At 33.9% G+C, this 2,287-nt stretch overlaps 1 protein-coding gene across 1 annotated transcript in view; it reads right to left on the bottom strand.

Moving 5' to 3' along the window:
• Nucleotides 1–1,239: 1,239 nt before the first annotated feature.
• The window catches only part of LOC142348439 (kallikrein 1-related peptidase-like b4), a 60,839-nt gene continuing 59,791 nt past the window's right edge, over nt 1,240–2,287 (bottom strand). The window contains exon 6 of the mRNA XM_075399797.1: nt 1,240–1,655. Within this exon, the coding sequence (XP_075255912.1) occupies nt 1,383–1,655 (273 nt within the window). The 3' untranslated portion in view covers nt 1,240–1,382. The remainder of the gene's footprint in view (nt 1,656–2,287) is intronic.

Below are 2,287 nucleotides of genomic sequence, written 5' to 3'. Positions count from 1 at the left end.
CATTACAAAAAAGAATCACTCAAAAATGGAATAAACTTCCGCGTGAAGTCCGGACTATCAGATCACGCTCAAAGTTTAAAAGCATGCTAAAACAACATCTGCTCCAACAATCCAAACTTGTACCGTTGGAAAGGAACGTTGGTGGCTTCAAAAGTTATTTTTACCTTTAGAAAACGGAACCACTAATTTTGATTTTTAACATTGTACTAATTTTGTTTATATAATTTTAAACTTGTAATATTTAACCCCTGGGTTTTATTTTCAATTTACTTGTTTAAAAAAATATTAAAATTTAATTCCTCTATTAATAATACAATTATATCTAATGTAATTCTGTCTGGCCAAATACCAAATTTAAACAATCTGAAAGAACCTCCTCCAAAGCTTTAAGATTTGAAATCGATAAAAAAATAGGTTCTAAAATTGGTTTAAAAATCACACAAAAATTTTGTTTATAGTTGGAAGCAACGGTATGTACTCGACATTCCCTTGATTTGTCCTTTGATGAACGGTAAAACTTAGTAAATCTAAGATAAACTACCTTTCAAGACAAATTTCCAAAAACTAGTAGTTCTATTAAAAACACTCCTGACTGTTCATGTTTTTGCAATTTTTGGTTGTGCACCTAACTTCACTCTCAGATATTAGTCAGTAAAACTAACTGAAACCATGATTCCTTATCATTAGCGTACTATTTGCAATAAAATGTCTGCAATTGTTTGCGTCCATCGTTTTTGAAGAATTCATTCAACCTTTTTTTTGCTTCTCTTATTGTTTTTCGCCTCTGCTAATAGATTTTGCTAATGTGTTAGTCGTTCGGACTTGATGTAAAGTCCGGAGTTTTCACGAGATTTTCTATGATTTTTTGTTCCACAGCTCACTTTTATGTAAGATAACTATAACTCTCAAAGGGTTACATTATAAAAAGTAAACTATAAGGGTTATAATAAAAAAACTAAATATTGTTGACTATCAGTAATATTGATACGATCAATCTAAACTTTCGAAGCCTTTGTGATTTTTAGTCCATTCAGGCTTCTATATTAGCATAACTGAAATCAAAACAAAAGTAGTTTTCTATAGAAAGCAACCATAGTCCTTCTTGGCAACCATATCCAAGAGCCATATATGGTTCCATACTCGCCATACAAATTTTTCGTTGCATGATCTTACCATGGGTGCCAAGTTTTCCATCCAGGTATATAGTCAGCATAAATGGCTTGGATATGGTTGCCGAGATTCATTTATGGCGGTCAACTCGGGTATAAAAAGGGTTGCAAAATTATCCAGAATTGAATTTTTTTTAGAAATTGTTTCGCGTCAAGTTTTTTCCTGAAAATTTGAAATAAATATGGATGCTTTTGAATTGACAATTAACTTGGTTAATTTCGCATCAAGTTTGGTGGTCTTTGTTGATCAAAAGAAGATCGCAAATTGGCATACATAGTCCGCTGAATCCAGTATTTGAAGTGGACTACACTGGCGAAGAAACTGCCTCCGTTGCATCTGAGTGGCCAATTTCTAGTCCAGAGGTAGTCACTCTGGTTTCTGTAGTAACTGGCTACTCCGTACAAGCATCTTGCTTTCACATGGCTTTCACAACTTTCCACTGTATATAGTGGACTCCCATCGTCATAGTCACAAATGTGACCCTCCTTGATGTATCAATTTGTATTTTATGTCCCAGGTTGAGGTCCCCGTTCAAAAATCCTTATGAAAACAACCATCACAAAAAGTTTTTGCATATAAAAAAGCACCCAGGCAGATCAAAAATGCCTATGGTTCAGACTCTGACTCGTTCAAACTTTCGGTGCGTTCATGTTAACCTCGACCTGGGGTATGATTATTTAAGACCTACGCTTATAGAAATGCCGAAATTATGTGAGATCTACTCTTAGAAACGCCAAAACTATGTAATATTTGTGCTTGGGAACGCGAAATTATACAGGACCAACGTTCAAAATACAGGGATATTAACTTTTTTACGCGTTTAACGTAGAGATCTTGCATAAATTCAACGTTTGCACCGTCAATCATCATTAATTTGTGCTTTTACCGCTGACATTTCGACCCGAGCTGTTAAAGACAAATTTTGTTTTTTGTAGTAATTGTATCTTATGTAAATATCAGATATGCAACTTCGATAGATTTGCCAAATGAAAGGGTTTCGCAAGACAACTACAAATCTCTTTTGACAATTGAGAACTAAGAACAATTGGAATTTTTCTGTAACGATACATCTCACAATAAAAATAAAATTGAACTGAAAATCGGGGAAAAATTAGTT

This window comes from Convolutriloba macropyga, chromosome 10 (assembly GCF_964194025.1).
Source record: "Convolutriloba macropyga chromosome 10, txConMacr16.3, whole genome shotgun sequence".
Lineage (NCBI taxonomy): Eukaryota > Metazoa > Xenacoelomorpha > Acoela > Convolutidae > Convolutriloba > Convolutriloba macropyga.
Note: the sequence above shows the minus strand (reverse complement) of the source record. Positions and strands in the feature narration are given on the sequence as shown.